Source organism: Hyla sarda, chromosome 3 (genome assembly GCF_029499605.1).
Source record: "Hyla sarda isolate aHylSar1 chromosome 3, aHylSar1.hap1, whole genome shotgun sequence".
Lineage (NCBI taxonomy): Eukaryota > Metazoa > Chordata > Amphibia > Anura > Hylidae > Hyla > Hyla sarda.
In genome coordinates, this window is record NC_079191.1 from 130,910,300 (window position 1) to 130,935,172 (window position 24,873).

At 42.1% G+C, this 24,873-nt stretch overlaps 1 protein-coding gene across 1 annotated transcript in view; it reads left to right on the forward strand.

Annotated features, from left to right (window-relative positions):
• Nucleotides 1–7,293: 7,293 nt before the first annotated feature.
• The window catches only part of MLF1 (myeloid leukemia factor 1), a 56,553-nt gene continuing 38,973 nt past the window's right edge, over nt 7,294–24,873 (forward strand). The window contains exon 1 of the mRNA XM_056565037.1: nt 7,294–7,451. Within this exon, the coding sequence (XP_056421012.1) occupies nt 7,405–7,451 (47 nt within the window). The 5' untranslated portion in view covers nt 7,294–7,404. The remainder of the gene's footprint in view (nt 7,452–24,873) is intronic.

Below are 24,873 nucleotides of genomic sequence, written 5' to 3' on the forward strand. Positions count from 1 at the left end.
GTTAATCAGATTTGTAAATTACGAATCAGCTGCTGTATACTACAGAGAAAGTTGTATAGTTCTTTTCTGTCTGACCACAGTGCTCTCTACTGACACCTCTATCCATGTCAGGAACTGTCCAGAGTAGAAGCAAATCCCCATAGCAAACCTCTTCTGCTCTGGACAGTTCCTGACACAGACAGAGGTGTCAGCAGAGAGCACTGTGGTCAGAATGAAAATAACTACTCAACTTCCTCTGTAGTATACAGCAGCTGATGAGTACTGGAAGGGATAATATTATTTCTATAGAAGTAATTTACAAATCTGTTTAACTTTCTGGCACCAGTTGATTTGAAAAAATGTTTTATTCATTGGAGTACCCTCATAAGTCTTTTATCAGGGACAGACAAAGCTGTGCCACAAGTGCTGCCATCCCACCCACTTAATTGCCCATTGTGTAGTGACCTCACCCATTTAGTTGGAGTCCCTGCTCCTTCTCTTATGCTGCAAAGCTGAGGATAGCTGTGAGTTTGCCCCAACTGTAGAGGGGACCAACAATGTAGCAGGAACCAGGACCAGTGTAGAAGGGCAAAAGCAAGTACCCCTCTTAGTTCAGGCAAGAGGAGAAGCTTAGAAGGAGCAGAGATGCTGGCAATTCCCAGGTAGTTGGAGTAGTCTAGCTTCCTGCTCCTAACGCTGGCTCAGAAAGACCAGATGGGGCCATGGGGGAGGTTGAGATAGATGAAGAGATGTGAAGAATTTGCAAAGTTCTATAAAAAATGCAAGAGCATCAAAAAGAAGGAGAAGAAGAAAGGGAAAAAGCAACTTTGTCCTCTTCTGTTGTTATGGGCCAACTGTTGGTGGCCCACCATCCCTCTGATCGATCTACCAAACAGGCATTAGCTCCTCAAATTTTTTTTTTAGAGGGGGAGTAAGAGGGATTGATATCAAAAGCGAAGAAGTGTCCTGGAAGCACTGATTTTGTTTCCCCTCAAGAGGACAGATGGCAGATTTTGCCTCTCTACTAAAAGCAAAGGTAAAGAGGAGTTGCAAGATTTCACACTTGTCTTTTCTTAGCCGTGCCGTATAGTGTGGCGGTTCTTTTTAACACACCATTTGAATGTAAACAGGTTATCTATTTGGAAATGGGGAACTGCCTGATCTCTTGAAGGGGCAAGAGCTTTGGCTCATTAACATCTATGCCCCACAAATAGGACCATAAACTACTACTATAATATCACAAGGTCTCAAGACAGTTAGGGTGCTTTTGATATGAAAGGGGTTAATGTGTGTGGGTACAACTTTAGTCTCCTTAGGGTACTTTTAGGAGGAATCATTAGATTCCTTTATACAGATCAATGTAGTTCCATAGAACTCCATTGATCTGTGCTCATTTGGTTGAGCCTGCTCCAAGCAGATCCAGGCGATCGCCGCATGCCTGCCTGCATCTAGGGGCCTTTCTACCTACTGGGAAACCCTACCTAGTCATCAGGTGGGGCGCCCCATTAGGAAGCCAGGCCCCAGATAGATATGACTCCCATCAGTTCGGTGCCCCGGAAAATAAGGGGGATTCGGGGCGTCTTGGACCCCCTGAAGGGATAGGAGTGAGGTGGCAGGGGTACCACCTCTCCTATCCCTGCTATTGGTCAGTCAGAAGCGACCGACCAATAGCAGATGGGGGGTGGGGACGTTAAAGTTCGTTTCCCCTGTTCTGCCCACCCACAGTAGTCAGGGCATAATGGGGGAACTGTAGTGTGACCGTCGGCGGTGGTGGAGGTGCCTTACTGGCGGCTGCGGGCTGCGAACCTCTCCCTGGTGCGGCATGCGGCGATCCTGCTGACTACGGAAGACGGTGAGTTGCCTAGCAACATATGGAGGGCTACAGTTTGTAGGCCCCTATACAGTGGTCTCTAAACTGTAGTCCTCCAGATGTTGCAAAACTACCACTCCCAGCATGCCCAGACAGCTGTTTGCTGTTTGGGCATGCTGGGATTTGTAGTTTTGCAGCAGCTGGAGGGCTACAGTTTGGAGATCACTGTGCAGTGATCTATAATTGTGGCCCTCTAGATTTTGCAAAACTACAACTCCCAGCATGCACACACAGCAGTTTGCTTTCTGGGCATGATGGGATTTGTAGTTTTCCAACAGCTGGAGGGCCACAGTTTGGAGATCACTGTGCGGTGGTTTCTAAACCGTGGCCCTTTAAATCTTGCAAAAGTACAACTATAAGCATGCACGAACAGCAAATGTCTGTTTCACCATGCTGGCAGTTGTAGTTGCGTACCTCCAGCTGTTGTATAACTACATCTCCCAGCATGCCCTTCGGCGATCAGTACATGTGTCTCCAGCTGTTGCAAAAGTGCAACTCCCAGCATGTACGGTCTGTCAGTGTTAGTTTTTGCAACAGCTGGAGGTTTGCTGGGAGTTTAGCAACAGCTGGGGGCACCCTGTTTGGGAATCACTGGTGTAGAATACCCCTATGTCCACCCCTATGCAATCTCTAATTTAGTCCTCAAATGCGCATGGCGCTCTCTCACTTCTGAGCCCTGTCGTATTTCAAGGAAACAGTTTAGGGCCACATATGGGGTATTTCCGTACTCGGGAGCAATTGGGTTACAAATTTTGGGGGGCTTTTTCTCCTTTTACCCTTTATGAAAAAGAAAAGTTTGGGATCTACAGCAGAATGTTAGTGTAAAAAAAATTATTTTTTTACACGAACATGCTGGTATTGCCCCATACTTTTTATTTTCACAAGAGGTAAAAGGAAAAAAAGACCCCCAAAATTTGTAACGCAATTTCTCCTGAGTACACAAATACCCCATATGTGGACAGAAAATGCTCTGCGGATGCACAACAAGGCTCAGAAGTGAGAGTGCACTATGTACATTTGAGGCCTAAATTGGTGATTTGCACAGGGGTGGCTGATTTTACAGTGGTTCTGACATAAACGCAAAAAAAGAAATACCCACATGCGACCCCATTTTGGAAACTACACCCCTCACGGAACGTAAAAAGGGGTATAGTGAGCCTTAACACCCCACAGATGTTTGATGAATTTTCGTTAAAGTTGAATGGGAAAATGAAAAAAAAAAATGTAACTAAAATGCTGGTGTTACCCTAAATGTTTCATTTTCACAAGCAAAATAGGAAAAAAAGCCCACCATAATTTGTAACCCTATTTCTTCTGAGTAAGAACATACCCCATATGTGGATGCAAAGTGCTCTGTGGGCGAACTACAATGCTCAGAGAAGGAGCGCCATTGGGCTTTTGGAGAGAAAATTTGTCCAGAATTGAAGGCCATGTGTGTTTACAAAGCCCCCATAGTGCCAGAAGAATAGACCCCCCCCCTACATGTGGCCCCATTTTGGAAACTAAACCCCTCACGTAATGTAATAAGGGGTACAGTGAGCATTTGCACCCCACAGGTGTCTGACAGATTTTTGGAACAGTGGTCTGTGAAAATGAAAAATCTGTCAAACTGATCTGTCAAACGCTAGTGGGGTGTAAATGCTCAATTCGGTGAGGGGTGTAGTTTCCAAAATGGGGTCTCATGTGCGGGGGTTCACAGTTCTGGCACCATGGGGGGGGGGGGGGGTTTGTAAACGCACAAGGCCCCTGACTTCTATTCCAACCAAATTCTCTCTCCAAAAGCTCAATGGCGCTCCTCCTTTTCTGAGCATTGTGGTGCACCAGCAGAGCACTTCACGTCCACACATGGGGTATTTTCATACTCAGAAGAAATGGGGTTACAAATTTTGTGCGGCATTTTCTTCTATAACCAAATGTAAAATGTGGGGAAAAAACAGCATTTTAGTGAAAAAAATTTTTTTTTTCATTTTCACATCCGACAAAAAGTCGTCAAACACCTGTGGGGTGTTAAGGCTCACTGTAGCCCTTGTTACATTCCTTGAGGGGTGTTGTTTCCAAAATATAGGCCATGTGTTTTTTTTTTGTTGCTGTTCTGGCACCATAGGGGCGTCCTAAATGTGACATGTCCCCCCAAAAACCATTTCAGCAAAATTTGCTTTCCAAAAGCCAAATGTGACTCCTTCTCTTCTGAGCATTGTGGTACGCCCGCAGTGCACTTGACGTCCACACATGGGGTATTTCCATACTAAGGAGAGATGGGGTTACAAATTTTGGGGGACATTTCTCCTATTTCCCCTTGTAAAATTTGGGGCAAAGCCAGCATTTTTGTGACTTTTTCTTTTTTTCATTTACACATCTGGATTGAACGAAAAGTCGTCAAACACCTGTGGGGTGTTAAGGCTCACTGTACCCCTTATTACGTTCCTTGAGGGGAGTAGTTTCCAAAATAGTATGTCATGTGTTTTTTTTTCTGTTCTGGCACCATAGGGGCTTCCTAGGTGCAACATGCCACCCAAAAACCATTTCAGCAAAATTCACTCTCCAAAATCCCATTGTTGCTCGGTCCCTTTTGAGCCCTTCTAGTGTACCCACAGAGCACTTTACATCCACACATGAGGTACTTCCTTACTCGAGAGAAATGGGGTTACAAATACATTGTATGGTGATTTCTCTCCTTTTACCCCTTGTTAAAGTTAAAAAACTGGGTCTACAAGAACATGCCAGTGTAAAAAATGAAGATTTTGAATTTTCTCCTTCACTTTGCTGCTATTCCTGTGAAACACCTAAAGGGTTAACACACTTACTGAATGTCATTTTGAATACTTTGAGGGTTGCAGTTTTTATAATGGGGTCATTTGTGGGGTATTTCTAATAAGAAAGCCCATCAAATCCACTTCAAACCTGAACTGGTCCATGAAAAATTCTGATTTTGAAAAATTTGTGAAAAATTGGAAAATTGCTGCTGAACTTTGAAGCCCTCTGATGTCTTCCAAAAGTAAAAACATGTCAACTTTATGATGCAAACATAAAGTTGACATATTTTATATGTGAATCAAGATATCATTTATTTGGGATGTCCATATTCCTTATAAGCAGAGAGTTCCAAAGTTAAAAATGCAAAATTTACAAAATTTTCATAACATTTTTGAATTTTTCACCAAGAAATGATGCAAGAATCGATTAAAATTTACCACTAACATGAAGTAGAATATGTCATGAAAAATCTTTCTTGGAATCAGAATGAAAAGTAAAAGCATCCCAGAGTTATTAATGCTTAAAGTGACAGTGGTCAGATTTGCAAAAAAGGGCTGCGTCCTTAAGGTGAAAATGAGCTGCGTCCTTAAGGGGTTAAGAACCTAGTGGTTGAGATCGGTGCACATTAGCTTTAGTTAGCTTAGTGGTTAGACACTACACAGGAATGCATGGTGTCTAATATCATCACAAAGGAAAGTATTCTCCGAGGTCTGTACCAACATGAATGCTGACCTTCGGAAGCCTAGGTCTTTGGAGTATGTCTTGATACTAGCAGGGCTTCTTTTCCTATGCAGAGGCTTTTCTTTGATGTGACCTAGATACTGAACCTTTTGGGTGAATTACTCAAATTTGGTTAAGAATAGTAGGTATGGAAAGGCCTATTAACTTTTCTGACAAAATAATAAGCTTTCTGTTGGGAAACTTAAACCAATAAATAGATGGTCAGAAAAAAACACACAAACAGCAACGTAACCACTCATTGTTAATATGTTTCCTATTTAATATGTGTAAAAGTAAAAAAAAAAACACAAACAAGCAACAATGGGGGAGATTCTCAAAAACTACTCTAATTTCTGTTGCAGCAATATTATTCACACTTTTTTTTTCTTCTGACCTTTTGAAAGGTCTTTTGTGCTGCTTTGAAAATATGTGAAAATAAATTTTTGTGCCACTTTTGGTTTTTTTTGTGCCAAATTTTCTTTTCGTTGCAGCCATATTGGATTGCTGAGCTTGGCGCAAAAATCGTCACTTTGATGCCAAAATTGCAGATTTTTGCGCCAAATTTTACAACCCAGAAAATTCTGGCGGAAACATCTCGCAAAATATTCCATGGTTAGTAGTGCCCAGACAAGTGATAACTGTATAAATCAAACATTTCTGAGCTTACATTTTTTATGTAAACTGGACTCTCACCTCTTTGAAAATATCATGTCAAGCAGACAATATACATGGACACGCCCACTTTTAAAAAACTGACGTGAACAGTGTAAACCACAGCACAAAGCTCTTTGAAAATGTGGTCGATAATTTTCGCGCCAAAATTTTGGCGCAAAATTGATTTTTTGAGGGGCTCAGATTTGAGAATCTCCCCCAATTATGTTTTTATTTAAACTTAATAGAAATGTCATGAAATTTCCATAGTGATATAGATTGTTTTGGGTTGTGTTTTGGCTGTATTTTTATCGTCATGCGCCATGTTTGTCATGTGCGCCAAAATTTCCTAACAAAAGTGTCACATTAGTAAAGAATATAGGTAAACATGACGCACATTAATGAAACCCTACAAAATCAGAGCCCAACCCTGTTAGTAAATGAGGGTCTATGTAGTGGGCAGCCTGCGACTTTTCCTGCAACAAATTTAGACCATAAAAGCAGCCTAAACAGATTGGTAAATTCCCCTCATAATGGGATATTTATCAATACCTGTGCAGAGTAAAGGTTGCCCAGTTGCCTATAGCAACCAATCAGATTGCTTCTTTCATTTTTCAAAGGCCTTGTTAAAAATGAAAGAAGCAAGCTGAATGGTTGCTATGGGCAACTGCACCACTCTTCCTCTACACTGGTTTTGATGAATCTCCCCATAATGTGTACGGCTTATAGTCTTGCTGATATATCACTTTCTGTGCACACTGCAGAATGAGCTTTTACAGTATATTGTTTGGGTGACGGGGGGGGGGGGGGGGTACATTGCTTCTGTCCATTCCTTTATGTACATTTCTTTATTTCAAAGTACAGAAACCATAACAAGGACAATGAGGGAGATTTATCAAAACCTGTCCAGAGGAACCAATCAGATCGCTTCTTTCATTTTTCCGAGGCCTTTTCAAAAATGAAAGAAGCGATCTGATTGGTCACTATGGGCAACTCAGCAACTTTTCCTCTGGACAGGTTTTGATAAATCTCCCCCAATGACTTGCATGAACAGGACGGACTTGCAGTTATGGACACTTGTCAGTAATAATATGTGCGGTGAGGAATCTTCATGTAGGTCTGGTGACTAATAGTTTATGGGCTGGCAGTATATAGCAGCATATATCATGCGTCAATGTATACTACAGCAGAGGGAAGACTTATGTTCTAGCAGTTTCCATCCCAGGCCTCTTGGCAGCAACATTGTTGACAGTGGTTACCATAGAGACAAGAGAGCTCTCCATCTCCAGAGTGTTCTGCAGGTGGTGAGCCAATCAGAGGCTTTGCTGCAGGTCACCTGACATGCAGCTTTATATTATTGTGTCACCGGCTTGTTCTCTCAGTTCAGAGCAGAGCTCAGCTGGACTCTGTTGCAGGGATCCTGGGACACAATGTTTGGAAGCCTTCTCAGAGACTTCGAGGAAGATCCCTTTTTCTCGTGAGTTCCTTAGGACAATTTCTTTTCTCCTATTTGTCAGTATCGCAATATTCACAGAGAATGCACAAAATTCTGGTCGATTTCAGCTCTGAAGAACGGTTAATGCAGCTCTGGATAAGTGCAGTATAATTAGTGACTAGTCGCTATTGGGGGCTAATGGGGGTATGGGGAAATGTCAGCAAGTTACCATTTGTATCTAGCTAAGTCGATGAGATCAGTACTAGTGGGGGAACTACAAGGCTCAGCATGCGCTAGACTACAGCGGAAGAACTCAGCGTCATGTAGTCTGTCTGTTGTATAACGTGCTTAACTCTTGCAGGATAAGTAGTTGCACAGTAAGTAAAGCACTATAGGTAAATGTGGGGGGGAGGGCATGTAACGTCCGGCTCCAAAACGACATGCGACGCTTTGTTTTCTGTGTAGTAGACATAATGACCAAACCCCTAGGCTGTACCGGCTAATAAAAAACTCTATAAGTAACCCCTAAAACATAACCTTTATTGTGTCATTATAAAAACGTGTAAATACCCCAAAAAATATGTTAAAACTGATACCAGAATTGACCAAGTTATATAAATATACAATATTGGGAGTTATATTGTGCACGGCCCTGCAGTGACTGCAAAATCACTTTGCCATTCCAATAATCACGTAAAAGATCACTCTATTTCCAGCCTCTACATGTTTCGCCGTTACCACAGCGTTTTCAAGGGGCAATAGTGGCAATGGCCATTGGTATATTAGTGGCCATTAGTGGCCTCGTTGCCCTTGGGTACTGTTCGTGTCTGTGTAGTAGACATGTCACAATGTAGCAGTGCAAGAATGTGCATGTCCCTCTTTGAATTTAGGCAATAGTTCCTAAAATAATGTGCCTCCAGCTGTTTCAAAACTACAACTCCCAGCATGCCCGGACAGCCGTCGGCTGTCCGGGCATGCTGGGAGTTGTAGTTTTGTAACAGCTGGAAGCACACTGGTTCAGGTTGTACGCCTGACACGTTTTACACTTTATATACAGAACTGATTGACGGAAATAGTTGAGCAACTGTTCACTTATTGTACTGTACTTATCCAGAGCTGCATTCACAATTCTTCAGAGCTGAATCTACTGTATCTACTGCATTCTCAGCTTCTGTACAGAGCTTGTCGGTTCATTTTTTATACTGACAGGTGTAGTCTTTCCGTCAGGGATTTTGTGATAGTATTATAGGAAAGCCACAGTGCCCCACTGCATTATGGGAGTTCAGGTAAGCTATTAGGGATGTGTCTGTCAACAAACGTGTTGTCTGTTTCCAATAGCAACCCTAAATCTGTGAATGCTGCTGTATTGTATTCTGTTATATAGGCTATCACGTAGGATCAATGCGAGATCATATCATTTAATTACAAAGTTACTTATTTATATAGATCGTAGCTCTAATTTAGCTGTAAAATGATGTTTAGAGGTGAACATACAAACATTTCCATATCTCCCGGACTGCTTTCCTATTGAAATCAGGACTGTAATGCAGTGTTTCCCAACCAGGGCACCTCCAGCTGTTGCAAAACCACAACTCCGAGCATGCTGGGAGTTGTAGTTCTGCAACAGCTGGAGGCACCCTGGTTGGGAAACACTGCTGTAATGGATCACAGGTGCTGTCTTCTGATGTGCCTAAATGACATACCAGAAGATGGGTCAAAGATGTTCATGCCCCTGATTGGATACAGCTGTTTCCAGTCTAGACAATGCTCTGTGAGCTAAGCATCCTGGACACCAAACTGATACACTAGCAATTATGCTCAGTTTACATATGGGTTTAAAGGGTATTCCAGGCAAAAACATCTTATCCCCTATCAAATGGATAGGGGATAAGATGCCTGATCGCGGGGGGCCCGCCACTGGGACCCCCCACGATCTCCTTGCAGCAGCCCGCATTCTATGCGTAGAGGCGTCTGCAGTTTCGGAAACTGCTGGGCTTCCGAGACGGGGATGTGACATCACACCACGCCCCCTCCATTCATGTCTATGGGAGGGGGCGTTGCGGCCGTTATGCCCCCTCCCATAGAAATGAATGGAGGGGGCGTGGCGTGACGTTACGTCCCCGTCTCGGAAGCCCGGCGGTTTCCAAAACTGTAGACGCAGCTATGCATAGAATGTGGGTGCTGCAGGGAGATCGCGGGGGAATACCCCTTTAAGGTGTTATCCAGGATTAGAAAAACAGGGCTGCTTAGTTCCGGAAACAGCATCACAGCTGTCTTCAGTTTATGTGTGGTTTTGCTGCTCAGTTTCATTAAAGTCCATGGAGCTGTGCTGTAATACCACACACAACCTGAGAATAGGTGTGGCACTGTTTCTGTTCGGAAGCAGATGTGTTTTTCTAACTCTGGACAACCCAATTAAAGCCTCTGTCTGCACTATCTTTTCAGGAAAAATTACGGAACTCATTAAAGTCAATGAGGTCCGTCGTAGGAAAAGAAAAGTCAAGGGGTCCATAGACCACCATTATTGTCCATCATGTGACAGATGAAGCACCACCATTATTTTCGTTCTAGTGTTCTCATTCACTCATAGAAAACTAATGTCTTGAATAATTTAAACATAAAGGAGAAATTATTATTTGTGCCTTTTCTACTTTTTTACCTTGTAGGTTTCCCTTATACAGTATAAAAGGCAGCACATTTATCATGTGGTCCCATAATGTATGATGAATTTGGTGCATTTTTCAGGAACTTTTTTAGCCTTGGGGATTTCTACACCACCCATCGCAACTAATAAGTGCTTTTAAAAACTGCATGGAAGCTGTGCCCCTTTTGCCTAAGTTGTGCCCCTTTACCGAAGCCACAAAGTGCAAAAGAGTCTAAAACATTACAAATGTGGTTAATCTCATGTAAAACCAGAATTCTAGTGTATTTGCAATAGTTATTCTGACTCAAAAGTTTATTAGGAGGTTATAGAACTTTTCATATACTGTATAACTTTACGACTGGTCCTGTAAAACACTCAAAATGTTTGACAGTCTTTAGTTATCTATGTCCCTCTTATGGCGTGGTGCTTAACATGTAAATTCCCTGAAAAGTAGCACAGTTGTACAGATAGACAACTAAATATAGTCAACCCCCTTCCTAAAAATTGCTGCCATGGTCACCAGGGGAATCTTGGGCTGATCGTGCAAATGAAGTGTTGATTATTGAAAACATAGATGGTCCAGTTCTGCTCTTTATTCTGGACCCATGGGGGGGGGGGTCCCATGTAGATGTTATCCCCTTTAGGGTACACTTGGGTTGTAGTCACTTTTTGCCTAAGTGGTGACTTCCATCAGTGACACCAATAAAGGGCCCTGCTAGCAACTTCTTTCCATGATGGCTGCTCGGGTGTAGAACAAATACATTGTATATACAGATTCTGTCCCATAACAGTTATATTACAGTTAATGTCATCATTGGCTCTTGTATGAAGTTTCAGCCTGTATTCATTCAATAGCATGGACACGACTGTTCAAGATGCTGCCTGGAATTGGTGGTGCTTGAGTTCAGCATTAGAGATGAGCGAAGTTGCAGTAATTCGATTCGTCACGAACATCGCAGCTCGGCGGTTGCTGACTTTTCCTGCATAAATTAGTTCAGCTTTCAGTTGCTCCGGTGGGCTGAAAAAGGTGGATACGGTCCTAGGAGAGAGTCTCCAGCCCACTGGAGCACCTGAAAGCTGAACTAATATATGCAGGCTAAAGTCAGCAACTGCCGAGCCGAGAAGTTTGTGACGAATCGAATCAATGTAACGTCGCTCATCTCTATTCAGCATCAGTCAATTGAAGTACAGAACGCCTAGTAGTTTCATCTATAACATCTTTTATGAGAATATCATTAGCTGGGAATACATATGATAAAAGCCATCCATTATGAAAGCTCATGCACGGGCCAACTTGAGGGTTTAGGCACAAAACATTTTTATCCAGGTTTACAAACTGTTCCATCTGAGCTATATATTTCACTTTTTACATCGTCCTGCATATTAGAGGGGTGCTCAAGGGAAGCTAATAAAAATAAAAATGCCCCAAAGCCACCACAATATCTATTCTGTGTCCCCTATAGTTATCCCTGTGATTTTGCCAGCTTCTGTGGCCCCTGTTGTCTCCTGAATATTATTTTTTTTCTTGCTTGCAGCCCAGACTACAACTCCCAGCAGTCAGTGCAGCTCTGTGTAATGGCTGCCAGCCAATTGCTTTTGCCATCTGTGTGCATGCTGTGTTGTTGTAAGCCCACAGTCAGCAGCACACACTGTACTTGTTTTTTCTTTCTAAATATTCTTCCCCCCAGCAGTAAATCGTGTTATTCTCCAAATGGCAGCAGTGATTAGATCTACAGCAGGCAAAGGGCAGCATTATGTGCTGAGTTGTGACTGATAATCTTCACAGGAAACACTGGGCTTCTCTGCCAGCAAGATCCTCACACAGGGAGAGGAGGGGGAGGGGAGGTGTGGCTGTAGAGCCAGACCGCTAGACAAGACAGAAATCATGTGGGTGTTTGTCTTCCAGGAGGGTGGGGGCTAGTCTCAGTGAGGGCTTTGCACAAAGACAAGGTGGATCTGATAATGACTTTTTTCTCTCTTTCCCTACATGTAAGTGACAACTGAAAGAGGGAAACTGCTCTATATAGCTAATGAATGATATTTAGACGAATAAATAGTTTGGTGAGAGGGAAAGGATGGGCTATGGGTTTAGTTCCCCGGAGTACCCCTGAAATTGTCAGCTGGAGAAATCCCCTCTCACCTGGAGTTCATGCTATTGGGGGTGTCTATCAGTAGAGAGACAGCATGTCAGCAGCTGGACCAACTGGTGTAGTTCCTTGGAGAGGTCCGAAGAGTCCAGTGGGGAGCCTTGCAGCAGCAGTGGTCTACTGTGTAGGGGAACAGCTGTCGGCAAAGGAGGAAGAATTTCCCGCTGCTGCACTGCAGGCATACAGGGGTCAGCATGTGAAGAAGCGGCAAAGACTTTTTTTTCCCTTCATCAGCAGATTTGCATTAGTTCACAGTTAGTTTGAAGTAAGGTACTTGTTATGCAACACAAGCATGAATATTCCTTTTGGGAATGGGGGGACACCCCATGTCTCGCTGTGTTTAAAAGGTCAACATGGCTGCTCAGCCCTCCATTGGAATATATGTAGCAAAGCGTGTGGATGCCAGTAAATCAAAAATGGAAAATGGAGCTGTGGCTCGCCTGTTACCCAAACCATATGTTAGTGAATTTGCTTTATGACAATTTTTGTGTTGGTTTCTGAGCGCTTCCTTACCTCAGGGTGTGTCTAGGTTAATACAATTTTGTAGACCCAGCAGTACCCTTAAAGGGGTGGAAAACTTATTTTTTTTTTTTTTTTTTTTTTTTTAAATCAACTGGTGCCAGAAAGTTAAACAGATTTGTAAATTACTTCTATTAAAAAAATCTTAATCCTTCCAGTACTTATTAGCTGCTGAATACTACAGAGGAAATTATTTTCTTTTTGGAACACAGTGCTCTCTGCTGACATCTCTGTCCATTTTAGGAACTGTCCAGAGCAGCATATGTTTGCTATGGGGATTTTCTCCTACTCTATCTGGACAGTTCTTAAAATGGACAGAGATGTCAGCAGAGAGCACTGTGTTCCAAAAAGAAAATAATTTCCTCTGTAGTATTCAGCAGCTAATAAGTAATGGTAGGAGTAATTTACAAATATGTTTAACTTTCTGGCACCAATTGATTTAAATTAAAAAAAAAGTTTTCCACCGGAGTACCCCTTTAAGTAGTTTGGAGTTGCTGGGCTTTTTTTTCTTGTCTTTGCAGATTTTCCCCACTGGAAGTGGTCCCCAAAAATGATAGGTAATTTTTCATTTCCAACAGCTTCTTTTTTGAATGATAGTATTTCCAAAAAGTTGTCTGTTGGTTATGCTACATGACCATGTGGTTGATTCGGTCCTGGGTTTTGGTAAAGGTAATTCTTAGCAAAATCAGACATTCAGTCTGCTTTTAGACTTTTTGCCTATTTGTCAAGATATTTTCCACTTGTTGGTATGAAGGCCAATTTTATGTAGATAATTCATTTAAATGGGCTGTTGACTTTCCTGTTTTTATTTAAGGATTTGTTTCACTTTTCTGGTAGTGGTTCAGCTGTGCAAGGGGGGGGGGGGGTTATTATCTATTATCAAGAGAATGTATTGTTTGTCAGTCTGAGTGATTCTTTGGTTTGTTCTCTGTTGTTTTCTTGTTTTGGATGTTTGGTTTTTTACTTCTTTTTCCCATTCACCTGTAATGATTATTTGGGTATCACGATTGATTCTGAAGTCTGGGATTTTCTGTTGCTGGTTGAAAAAGTTGATAGGATTCTTTGTTGTTGGAGTTTATCTCATTAAAAAAGTCCAGGGTTAAGGAACTTCAGTCATTTTTGGGCATCCTCGCCTTATGTCAATGAAGCGTATTTTTTACAAATGTATGCAGATGGAGGATTTTTCTTTGGTTACAATCTATGTCTGATTATAATGGTAGGTCTTTATGGTAGACTGATTTTGTTCCAGCTGAGGAGCTCCAGGTATTTACTGATACAGCTGGTTTGGTTGGTTTTGGAGCCTTTTATTTTTTTAGCCGGAAATAGCCTTACTGAGCAGTTTCTTGGGTGTGGAATGGGGTTACAATAATTTTGTGGTGACTTTTTCCAGTCATTATGTCATTGTGGGATTCTAACTGTTCATCTCCAGGTAATACAGACAATACGCTAGTTCTGTTCGCTGTAAATTCTCGGTATTCCAAATGTCCTTTATGTGTAAACTCAGTTAGGCATCTGGTATTGTTTTGTTTAAGACTAAATATATAGATTAAAGATTATTACATTCAGGGATCTGTTAATTCTTTTCTTAACATTTGCAGTTGGGCAGTATTTGTGGCCAATAGAATAGGGGAAGAGTTGTCCAGATTTCTTGTGGAACCTCATATGGTCTTGATGCTGGATTTGTTAAACTTAGTGTTGTTGTTTAGGCTATGTATTTGTCATAATCATTGCTTTTCAGAATTTGAGGCCTTTTTACATATGCTTTTGCTCTTATGTTTTTTGGAGCTCTTCCTATCGGCAAGTAGTTGCCACAAAGTAATTTAGCCTTCAGGAGGCCTGTGTTTTCAGCATTTTCAACATTTCAGTAGGGGCAAGTGGCTTTTCATTGCCTGGTCTAAGGGTAACCAGAATCGAAAGGCTATTGGTTACACATGCCAGCCCTGGAGGGTTCAGCTTTGTGTCCCGTTGGCTTTGCCCTATCTTATTTGGCAATTCCAAGTCATGGATACATTGGCAAAAATTAGCTGCCAGTGTATCTGTGCTCAGATGGGCATGGGCCCTATTTAGTTCAGTGACGGAATGTAGTCAGCTAGTGAATACGTTTGGAAAATGTTTCAAGTGTATCCCAGTATACCACAACTCAGTTACTAGCTGACTACATTCTGGTCATTGAACTGAATAGAGCCAATGCTGATCCGAACACAAATATGTCAGCAGCCTATTTTGAGACGTAACCTCAAAGGCACAAATCCTAATGTAAACAAGGCCTTATGGTTTATTAGTGCATCAATCCTATGTAGTGGTTATGTAGTTTCAGTTTTAATTGGTTCTAAAAAAAAAGGCTTAGCTGAACAGGGGTTTTAAGGCAAATATATTTCTGCCCACTCTCTCCACATTGTGGTGGCAATAATATTTATTGAGAAAGCCAGAATCATTCCATACATAAGTGAACTGTATACAGTTTATATGCTACAGTCTATGTGGCTGTATATTCACTGTTAATGAGAACTAAGCAACTAAGCATGCCTGACCAGTGAAAACTGCCTAAAGGACATATCCTATGGCAAAAAAGAAAAAACAACAGAGCACCTAGTCTATATTGGTAGGGCTACCATTTTGATAATTACTTGTATTTGTAAATACGGTATGTTTAATTTCACATAATTCATCAGTTTAGATTTATTTATCTTCAGGGTAAAATCCTTTTAAGAATGGTCTCACTTCTGGAGCGGTAAAAAAATTGAGGAGGTGGGATTTTAGTTGTTTCATAATATCTTGGATGGGCCTACAGGGCCATAAATGTGACGGACTCCTAGATCAGCTAGTTTACATGTCTTTTCAGTACCCGAATCCACATATTTCTATAATTCATTTGAGTGGTATTGATGTTAGGAAGATATTTTTGGATATTGTTAATTTGTTGTTTTTCAAAAGAAAAAAAGTTTGTTGCAATTTTTTCCTGAAGGCCACTAATCTTTTAAGAAATAATTCCTAGACTACGGTGGCTGCAATCTGCTGATTTCAAATTCTGCTACAAGATTGTGAAGAGGAATAACAGGACCTTGGCCAAATTATGACATCACTTAAATGGGCACTGTCAGATACAAAAACTTTTGATATGTTGAAAAACATGCAAAACCAATAGGTTTTGCAATTGCTTTCATTAGAAAATGTTCAATATTTCATATTGAAAAAGACAGTTAAACAACTGCCTCCCCTGCCTGCTTGGACACATACTAGTCCTGCAGTGTCCATGTGTCATCGCCTATGTCGTGGACACACTTCCTTGATTGACAGCTGTGAGTGCAGGGCTCACAACTGCAGGAAAAATCCTCTCACTGTCAGCTTGGCCTGGTGAGCAAGTCGATCCAGCTAAGTGTGCATATACAATTCTTGTTATGTTAAACTTGAGCTAGTGGCTTAGCTTTTTGTGGTTTTGTAATTAAAATATCATTAAAAGGTTATGGGTTTTTTGTTTTTGTTTACTTAAGTTAACCTTATTAAAAGCAGTGGGCCAAAAAATTTACTAGTATTACAGCATGAAGTAAAAAAAAGTCCTGGTAAAATAAATCCTTTTTTTAACACTAGAAGTGTGCAGCATATGCATGATGTTAGAAGAATTTAGTTAGAGCCCCTTTGATAGCGATTACAGCCTCCAGTCTTCTTGAGTATGATACCACAAGGTTGGCACACATGGATTTAGGGATTATCTGCCCTTCTTTTCTGCAGATCCTCCAAAGCTCTGACAGGTTTGATGGGAACCTTTGGTGGAAGCCATTTTCAGGTCTCCCCATATATGTTTGATTTGGTTCAACTCAGGGCTCTGGCTGGACCACTCGAGGGACATTCACAGAGTGGTCCTTAAACCACTCCTGTGTTTTCTTGGCAGTGTGCTTAGATTCCTTGTGACCCCCCCCCCCCCCCTTCTGTTAAGGAGAGACTTCTTTCTGCCGACTCTACAATAAATAATCCTAGATTGCTGTTAAAAAGTTTGTTGAGTCAGCCAGCTCTAGGAAGGGTCCTAGTTGTTTACATTTTTTTCTAATCAGAATTTATGGAGACCATTATGCTCTTGGGAATTTTCAGTGCAGCAGAAATATTTTTGCACACAATCCCGTCTCTGAGCTCTACAAGCAGTTCTTTCCACCCCATGGCTTGTTTTTTCTCTGATACGCATTGTAAGCTGTGATACTTTATATAGACAGGTTTGTCATGTCCAGTCAGCTGAATTTACCACAGATGACTCCAATCAAGCTGTAGAAACATCTCAAAGATGATCAAGAGAAATGGGAGGAGCCAGAGCTAAATTGCAAGTGCGTGGGGGAAAACTTGATTTTTTTTTTTTTCATTTTAGCACAAGGCCTCAACAAAATGTGAAAAAAGTGAAGGGATCTAAAGACTTTCTTAATGCATTGTACATTGATCAGCTATAACCTTTTAATCACCTGCCTAATATTGTCTCACTTGAGCCACTTAAACAGCTCTGACATATTTGGCAACATATTGACAGGACCCTGATGCCCAGGCCTGTCCAGGTACTCCCACAAAACCTTGCCCAACCCCCTAGGTCTGTTGGCAACACTATGCATCTGATCTGTCAAGAAATAGAATCCATACCATCTTTGAAGGTGTTCAGTGGTATCAGGCGGCAAGATATTAGCAACAGATCCTTTAGAGAGAGTCTTTCAGCAGTTTTGACCCCTTCAGACTGCTAACTTTGCTACACAGGTAATAGAGAATCAAGTTGTTTCCCATGAACCATACTTATTACCTATTCACAGCATAGGGTATAAATGATTGATTGCTGGGGGCCCCATCAGTCACCAGAACAGGGATCTGTGTCCCCTATTTACGAGTGACAGACAGACGTGCATGCTGCCACTCCATTCTCATAGAGATTATTGGAGCAGCATTACCAGGCCACCCAACATAGGATCCCCATTCTTGTGATTGGTGAAGGCCCCAATTACCCTGTGAGTGATTGATAAGTAGTTCATAGGTAAACTTCTTTAAACACCCACACTGTGAAATTCAAGCTTTAAAAAGATTATTTAAAGGGGTATTCCGGGATTTTTTTTTATTTGACTATGCTACAGGGGCTGCAAAGTTAGTGTAGTTAATAATATAGTGTCTGTACCTGTGTGTGACGGTTTTCTCACAATTCTTATGTGATTTTCATCCCAATATTAATTTTTAACAGCATACAAAATGACTGCTGTCTCAGATTTTTCCCAGCTTGCAATGCGGTCGAGACCTGACTCACTAGTCAGCTGATGACAGGGAGCCTGTCTGCTTCAATGGGTGGAGACAGCAATCTGCAAGTAATGCAACAGCTGGAGGCACTCTGATTGAAAACAACAGGTCTGCAGCTCATTTATGTTTCAATGGGTGGGGTGGCTGATGTGTGGGAAGGAGGAAAATGGTATCATGGGATTTGTGGGCAAACAAGAAAACTGAAAACAGGAAATACAAGTTCAGAGAAAGCTAGCCACAGTGTTATGGTAATCTCACAACATAGCCATTTAGCCCAAGACAAGCGCAGATCCTTCCTAAGCATATACATTACTGTCTGCCAGGTACGTACTAAAATCACCTTATGCTGGATAACCCCTTTAAAGATTACAATTGATCACCTATCCAACCGCTGGGAATGCAAATCTGCAGGTAAAATTTGCACAATTTTTGCAGAAACTCTGCTGCTCTAATCAAATTCTACAGTACTGACAGCCAGGGGTATAACTATAGGGGGTGCAGAGGTGCCTAAAGGTGCCCCAAGGCACATCTGCCCCCTAATAGACTATAGATTATAGTATTATCAATGGCACATTGGCATTCTGGCCTAGAACCTTTGCTGACATTGTCTGCCTGTATTATTCAGCCCCATGGACATTAAATGGATCAGCATGCTTGACTGCTGCTGCCGTATTCAAACTCTTAGGGCCCCCTGTGCAGGGTCCCAGCAGTGGAGTCAGCCATTTAGCTCCTATATCGTCAGTTTTTCATAATTGTCCATTGTATGAAAAAAAAGCTTTAATCTTTTCCCTTGATATTTCTGGTTATTCACGAATCATATAAATAATGTTGTTTCCTTCCACATTTAAAGGTTTTACTTGAGTAGGACAGACAATCCTTATATTACAGAAACAAGGCATCAGAGTCTAAAAATGCCATTGACTCCTCATGGACATTGATGTCCTGTAAAGGAAAAGTATCTTTTATAAATATACTGTGTGCAGGTTGCTGTGGCCTCTACATCAGGGTAATGGATGAGGACAAGCTCTTCGCTGTCATTGTCTGCTGTCCATGAACATGATGTTATTATTTCAACTGATAAATGCTGGAAACCTGATATTGTAACTTTTACCCAGCGTGGTGCTGAAATACAGACAGTTTAATTGCAGCAGAGGATGACGGTGGTGTAGAAAGGTGTAAATATACCAAAGCCTGGCGAGAGGTCACCGTGGCCTCAGGGTAACCTTAGAAGTAAGGGAAAGGAGATGTGTTCTAAGTATAAAGTGGATTGAGTGTGTTGAAAGAGGAGTTTAAACAGCGTACTGTATGCTTTTGGGACTCACATGCAAGATCCTCTGTTCTATAAATCCATGTAAAGCCCCCTTCTAATCTGATAACATTTGCAAGGAGAACACGGTACAGTAACTAGAAATCTAGTACTAGAAGTCTGTACCTGTTACAGTATTTGTTTAGTGACAGTGTTCTAGTAGTGGTGACAGTAAACATGGTTGAAGATTTAACATTGGATAAATACATTGCATGCTTTAAGATTTACTTTTATTGCCATGTAATCCTTATCTTCCAAGAAAATGTATTTGAAATACAACACAATCCAAACACCATGAAAATGCATCAGTATAATTTTACATAATCTAAAGGTAGTTCAATTATTATGAGTGTTCTGCCAAAACTGGGGCTGTTGGAAAGTATCTGCTTCTTGTCAAACATAATAACTAAATCTAAAAACCTAAAACAACGGTAAAGACAAACCACTGATATTACATAACATAATTCTACCTACATCAGCAATATTATCACAAAGACCAACACGTCATTACTGCGCTCCCACCGCTACCATCTCAAGTTCCAGTAGTATAATACAAGTTATCTTTAGCCCCTTTCACTTTTTTTTATTTTTTTATATTGTGGCCTAGTGTAAAAAAAAAAAATAACATGTTTCCCCCATAAGTCTGCGCTTAGTACCCATCATAACAGAGTAAGGCCAAGTTTCCACTTGTTTTTTTTCTGGCAGTTTTTGGAATACTGCCACTGCAGTTTTTGAGCCAAAGCCAGAAGTGTATTCAAAAGGAACGGGAAATATAAAGGAAGGACTTATACAGTAACCCCTCCGACATGCGATGGCCCCGACATATGATCAAATCGACATACGATGGCCTCTCAGAGGCCATCGCATGTCGATGTCAGCATCGACATACGATGCTTTTATATGTCGGGGCCATCGGATTAACTGCTATCCGACAGCACAAAATGCTTAAGCTGCTGTCGGATAGCAGTTTAAGCATCCCGGACAGGTTCACTTACCTATCTCCGCTGCTCCGGGTCCACTTTGCGATCCTCTGGCATCTTCTGCATCTTTTCCGGGGTCCGGGCCTCGCTTTCTGGCGTCGTTATTACGTCCTGTGCACGCCGTGCCGGCGCACCAACGTAATAACGTCACCAGAAAGCGAGGCCCGGACCCCGGAGAATATGCGGAAGAAGCCAGAGGATCCCAAAGAAGACACCGGAGCAGCGGGACAGCATCGGGAGCGGTGAGGGCGCGGTCCGGATTGGCAGGGACAGGTGAGTATTAAATGCACTTTTTACTTTGCACGAATCCCTCAACATACGATGGATTTGACAAATGATGGGTCATTTGGAACGAATTACCATCATATGTTGAGGGACCACTGTACTTCACCTCCCAAATGGATCCACTTCTGACTTTGGCTCAAAAACTGCAGTGGCAGTTTTCCAAAAACTGCCAGAAAAAAAACCAAGTGGAAACTTAGCCTATAAACTGTCAGGTTGAGAGGATCTGGTGGAAGCCATTTTCATGGTCTATCCAGAGATGTTTCATTTGGTTCAACTCCAGGACGTTCACAAAGCTGTACCAGAGCCACTCCTGCGTTGTCTTGGAGGTGTACTTAGGGTCAATTCTTGTTGAAGGGTGAACCCTCCTTCGGCCCAGTGTTTAAGTCCAGAGAATTCTGGATCAGGTTTTCATTAAGTATATCTCTGTACTCTGTACTCTGCAGAGCCTGTTTCCTCCTGATTTCATCAGACCAGAGAATCTTGTTTCTCACAGTCTTGAGAGTCCTTTAGGTGCTTTTTTGTTGTTGTTGCAATTGTGGTGTCTGGGCTGTTGCAATGATATTACAGGGTCTGGTGGTATTAACCCTTACTTGTCGTGACGCCAGGGTGAGGTTTGCTTAATATTGAAGGTTCTGCCACCAGCCGGCCCACAAACAGCAGGATAATAAACTGAATGTCCACAGCAGATTTTAGGAGATAACTGGAAAACTTTACTTGAACTTGTATAGAACAGTCTTTACAATTATGCAGTCTCTTTAGAGGTAACCATGATGCAGGTTCCTCACAGGCTATGCTGGGACAGATAGTCGTTAGCTTTAAGCAGGCCACTGTGCTACTAATTATAAGATTTGAGTTGGGTAGTAGTCACACAGGATTTGTAGATAGAGCTTTTTAACTCACGGTTTTAGTGGCTGCAGGATTCTTAGGCTTTGGCCTAGCTGAATTGAGATTGATGCTGATATGTGCTTGCTTGATAGTCCGGAACTAAGAGAGTTGCTTGCTTTGTAGCCAGGAAATAAGAGAGTGATTTTAGTGGCTACAGCCCCTTATATACTAGGGGGGCTGGACTAATCCCATTGGGTGCAAAGCCTGTAAGTCCTGAACCCAGAGAACTCTGGGTACATCACATGACATCATCACATGACCCCAGAAGGTCCTAAATATCTATACAACCATTATAATAGATCACGTGACCCTAACCCGGGTCCTATACATCGATACACTATACAAAAATACATTTCTATGAGGAGACCAAGGGGCAAGCCCGACAGGAGAGCCCTGTGGAAATTGACGGACTCTAGCTGAGGGGACTTTAGACAGGAACAGGTCCTGTACCGGGACACCACACAATTTTCAGGCACCCTTTCATATGTCTTTTACAGGGGATAGACTGCTTTCTGGCCAAAAAGCCCAGATTGTAGAGTGCTGCATTGATGGTTGATCTTCTGAAAACTTCTTTCATCTGTTTTTTTGAAGCTTGGTTTCTCTCCCTCCAAACTTTTCCCAATCTGTCTTCTCAAGTGCTGATTTCTGACTCTGGCACCAGAGAACATGGCTACATAAATAGATATGTATCTGAAGATTGCCAGCTACCATAAAAGATAAATGGAGATCATAGGGCACTGTGACTGACACATTTGTGTTACTACTTCCATAGCAGTAACTACTCTGATCACTGGACTTACAGATGAAAAATGTACTGTGGATTATGCTTGGTCACAATGGCTAAGGCTGGCTTTGTGGCACTAAGCCAGTATAGTGTATTTTCCGTGTAATTCCTAGGTAAAATCATCACACCAGAGAAGAGATATGGTTTCACCCACAATAAACACACACTTTACAGCATTCTCAACACTTTTTCCAGACACAGTTATTATGATATATTTAGGTCATGTACAGGGCAATAATGCTTACACAATATGTCTTTTGTATTTTGCAAAATTAAAATAAGCTAGATGGACATGTGAAATGATATTTGCAATCATAAAAAGTAGTAAGGAGTATACAGTTAAATTAAGAATGGGATTCAATGTTTAGCACTAAGTCAGTGCAGCTATTATCTTTATGGCTTTTCCTGCATTCTCTAGGTCACTGGTTAGAAGTGCCCTGTACCCAAACCAGGGCTTCTCTATCTTTACCCATTAAGACATGCGTCCACATTAATTGTTACATAGTTGCCAATGGTTTAAATGCCATAATTGGGACATTGAAGCCCCAAACCTGAGATCACCTTGGAATGTCCCTGAAAGTCCCACTTTTGGGAAGAGTCACACAACCCCCGCCCCTGTTGCTTTAATATTTACAGGATTGTCATGGCAAAATTGTGCCTGTTAGCAAATTTGGTATAATAATCTTAATGAAGATGGTTTCTCCGCAATGATCAATAATAAATGTCTAGGGATATGCAATTTTTATATATGGCTGGGGCTGGTGTTAGAAGTAAAAAAAAAATCTTCCCAATTCCCAGCAGCTGCCATTGTGATCTTGTCTGGTTCAATCTCTGTGACTGACTGACTGACAGAGATACCACTACGGACAGTGATTGGCTGAGTTGGCAGTTCCTTCTGAGACTACTCATATTGGAATTGGGAAGAAGCAATGGAGAGCGAGGACAAGATAATGTCACACTGGGATACAGGACTAGGTTAGTAAACTGAATATTTGTCTTGGGTGAAGGAAAGCCTAAGCACACCTTTGACACCATGGGGTGAGATCTTGCATGGAGCCCCAGATCGAGGGAGATTATCAGTGGTCTTGTATGTCTTCCATTTTCTAATAATTGCTCCCACAGTTGATTTCTACACACCAAGCTGCTTGCCTATTGCGGATTCAGTCTTCCCAGCCTGGTGCAGGTCTACAATTTTGTTTCTGGTGTCCTTTGACAGCTCTTTGATCTTGGCCATAGTGGAGTTTGGAGTGTGACTGTTTGAAGTTGTGGACAGCTGTCTTTTATACTGATAACAAGTTCAAACAGGAGCCATTAATACAGGTAACGAGTGGAGGACAGAGGAGACTCTTAAAGAAGAAGTTACAGGTCTGTGAGAACCAGAAATCTTCCTTGTTTGTAGGTGACCAAATACCTATTTTCCACCATAATTTGCAAATAATTCTTTAAAAATCAGACAATGTGATTTTATGTATTTTTTTTCTTATTATGTCTCATAGTTGAGGTATACCAATGATGAAAATTACAGGCCTCTCTCATCTTTTTAAGTGGGAGAACTTGCACAATTGGTGGCGGACTAAATACTTTTTTGCCCCACCGTATAATTAAGAGCTGCTATCTCCTACCGCCCTCCAGTCTCCAACTGACTGATTTCTCCCTATGTACAGTGGTCCCTCAACATACGATGGTAATTCGTTCCAAACGACCCATCGTTTGTCGAATCCATCGTATGTTGAGGGATCCGTGCAATGTAAAGTATAGGAAGTTATACTCACCTGTCCCCGTCGCTCCGGACCAGGTCCTCACCGCTCCCGATGCTGTCCCAGGGGCTCCCGATGCTGTCCCGCTGCTCCGGTGTCTTCTTCGCGATCCTCCGGCTTCTTCTGGATCTTCTGCAGGGTCCGGGCCTCGCTTTCTCGCGGCTTTCTCGCGGCGTGCGTAGTGACGTAATAACGACGCCGGAAACCAAGGCCCGGACCCTGGAGAAGATGCGCAAGACACCGGAGGATCGCGAAGTGGACCCAGAGCAGCGGGAATAGGTAAGCGAACCTGCCAGGGATGCTTAAACTGCTATCCGACAGCAGCTTAAGCATTTTGCGCTGTCGGATAGCAGTTAATGCGATGGCCCCGACATATAAAAGCATCGTATGTCGATGCTGACATCGACATGCGATGGCCACTGAGAGGCCATCGTTTGTCGATTTTATCATATGTCGGGGCCATCGTAGGTCGGGGGGTTACTGTATAGTAAAAATGGAGAGAGCTGTCAATGAGCTGAGTGGGCAGGAGGGGCCTGCAGCTCATGGATACATCCGACTCCTGCCACACAGGACTAGTATGACAAAACCTACATATTCACAGACCACTGAAACCAGTGTGTCTGTCACTACTTTATGCTGCCAGATTCCCTAATTAGGCTACCTCTTTTTATTTAGTGGGATGGTGGACAGTTCAGCTTTATGTTGCCTGCAGTTGTTGCACTCCCTTAGAGAATAATGGAGGATTGAGCGCTGGAACATATTCTCATTCAGCACTGATGGTTTCATGACATCATCAGCTGGATGAACGTTCCTTAAAATTGATTTTCTTTCATGTCTATGTCGGAATCTCATTATTCTTTTACTGGTATGTTGGAAAATTGGCTAGTGCTGTGTGAAATCAAAA